Source organism: Myotis davidii, unplaced genomic scaffold (genome assembly GCF_000327345.1).
Source record: "Myotis davidii unplaced genomic scaffold, ASM32734v1 scaffold32, whole genome shotgun sequence".
NCBI classification, from domain to species: domain Eukaryota; kingdom Metazoa; phylum Chordata; class Mammalia; order Chiroptera; family Vespertilionidae; genus Myotis; species Myotis davidii.
In genome coordinates, this window is record NW_006286587.1 from 1,265,513 (window position 1) to 1,267,115 (window position 1,603).

Sequence of the window (1,603 nt, forward strand, 5' to 3'; positions counted from 1 at the left end):
CTTCCTCCTTCTTCCACTCTGCCTCACGCTGGGACTCAAGGCGTTTCCGCTCCTCACGCTCAGCTTCCTCTGCCTGGAGAGAGGTCTTCGTAGGGGCACATCCCCACCCCCGGCTAGAGGTTGCCCAACTCCCAAACAGGCCAGGACAGACAATGCCTGGGCCAGGCCACAGACCAAGGCTGCAGGAGACAAAGCCGGCAAGCTGCAAACACCAGCCCAGCATGCAAAGATCCTCAAAGGGAGGGTCCACCATAGGGCCCTTTCCCACTTCCCAGAGCTGCACCCCACCCCTCCTGCTTGCCTCTCGCTGGGCTTTCCGTGCTTGTTTCTCCTCCAGTTTCCGTAGTTTCTTGGCTCCAATTTTCCCTGACAGGTGAGTTTCCACGGGCTTCTCACTGTCTTCTTCCTCGTGGGCTAAGCGTGGTTAGAGAAACCCTTCAGGTCCTGGCTAGAGAGGACTGATGATGGATCCACCCCACCCCTTGTCCCCGTCCCTTTCACCCACCTGCAAGTCACTAGCCCAGCTCAGCCCTCCAGAGGCATCTGCCATGAATGCAGAAATTTAAACTCCAGGTGTATGTGTATTAGGGGTGGTGGTAGGGTGTGGGGACCAGAGGGCAAAGGAAGAGCTAACTTTAGATGCTGCATAGCCATAGAGGGAGGCACCAGGTTCCAATATCTGAATGCCTGCAAATCACAGGCAGGACTGTCTGGGCTCGCAGTTCTCTGTTTTCTGTCTCTGAGCCAAAGCTCCAGGGAAGATGTCCCAGGGGAAATTTATCCCCATCCCCTCTCCCTCCCATCTCAAGTCTCAAATCATCTTCACTGTAGTCAGAACTGCTGAGGGTTCTGGGCTCAGCCCCTGGCCAGGGTTATCCCTTTGACCCACCAGATCCAAAGCAAAAATCCCAAACCCCGGGATTACCCCAGGGCCAAATGCCCTGAAAGTTAAAGACCCGCTGGTTCCTGAGTAGCAAGGATGTTTGACTCCAAGTCTGAGAGGGAGGCATGGTGCAACAGAGGGCCTCTTTTTTGCACTAAAGGGGCTAATTTCCAAAGGTACAAGGGCAAAAGCCCCAAATGCTTCCTCCTCAGTCTCAAGCCAGCTATGGAGCACTGGAAAGGGATATTCTTTTATATAATCCTAAGGGCTCTCTGTTGGTCTCCCAGCACGAGGGATATAGAGGCTCCTGTCAAAAGAATATTTCTATCCTCAAACTCTTCTCAGATTATGGGCGATTCCACTCCAGGAACTGCAGAAGCTCTTAGCCAGGAACTCCGGCTCTGGGGTGAGGCCCTCAGGGAAAGAATATGCCCACACCAGGAAGGGTGCTGGAATATAAGGAGTGGGCTGAGAAGCTCCTGTGGTCAATCTAAAGCTCCCTGCCCTCCTGCTTGGACACTGAGAACCAAGGCGAAGGACAAGGGGGTTGGCCCAATGAAATCAGGGTCAGGATCCAGAACTTCTGGTCCCTAGGACTGAAAGCCACGTCCAAGTCTGGCCACACCCCATCCTATGGCTCCCAGACAGCCCTCCCACACTGGCTCCACACCCTATCCTTCCACCCAGATTTGGAGCCCTCTCTTCCCCTGGACCAGTTCC

General features: G+C 54.5%; 1 protein-coding gene across 1 annotated transcript in view; it reads right to left on the minus strand.

Moving 5' to 3' along the window:
• Positions 1–1,603, minus strand: part of DDRGK1 (DDRGK domain containing 1) — a 10,054-nt gene that overhangs the window by 7,888 nt on the left and 563 nt on the right. The window contains 2 exon segments of the mRNA XM_006758122.2: positions 1–73; positions 302–424. The exon segment at positions 1–73 is cut by the window's left edge and continues 17 nt beyond it. Of these exon segments, the coding sequence (XP_006758185.2) occupies positions 1–73; positions 302–424 (196 nt within the window).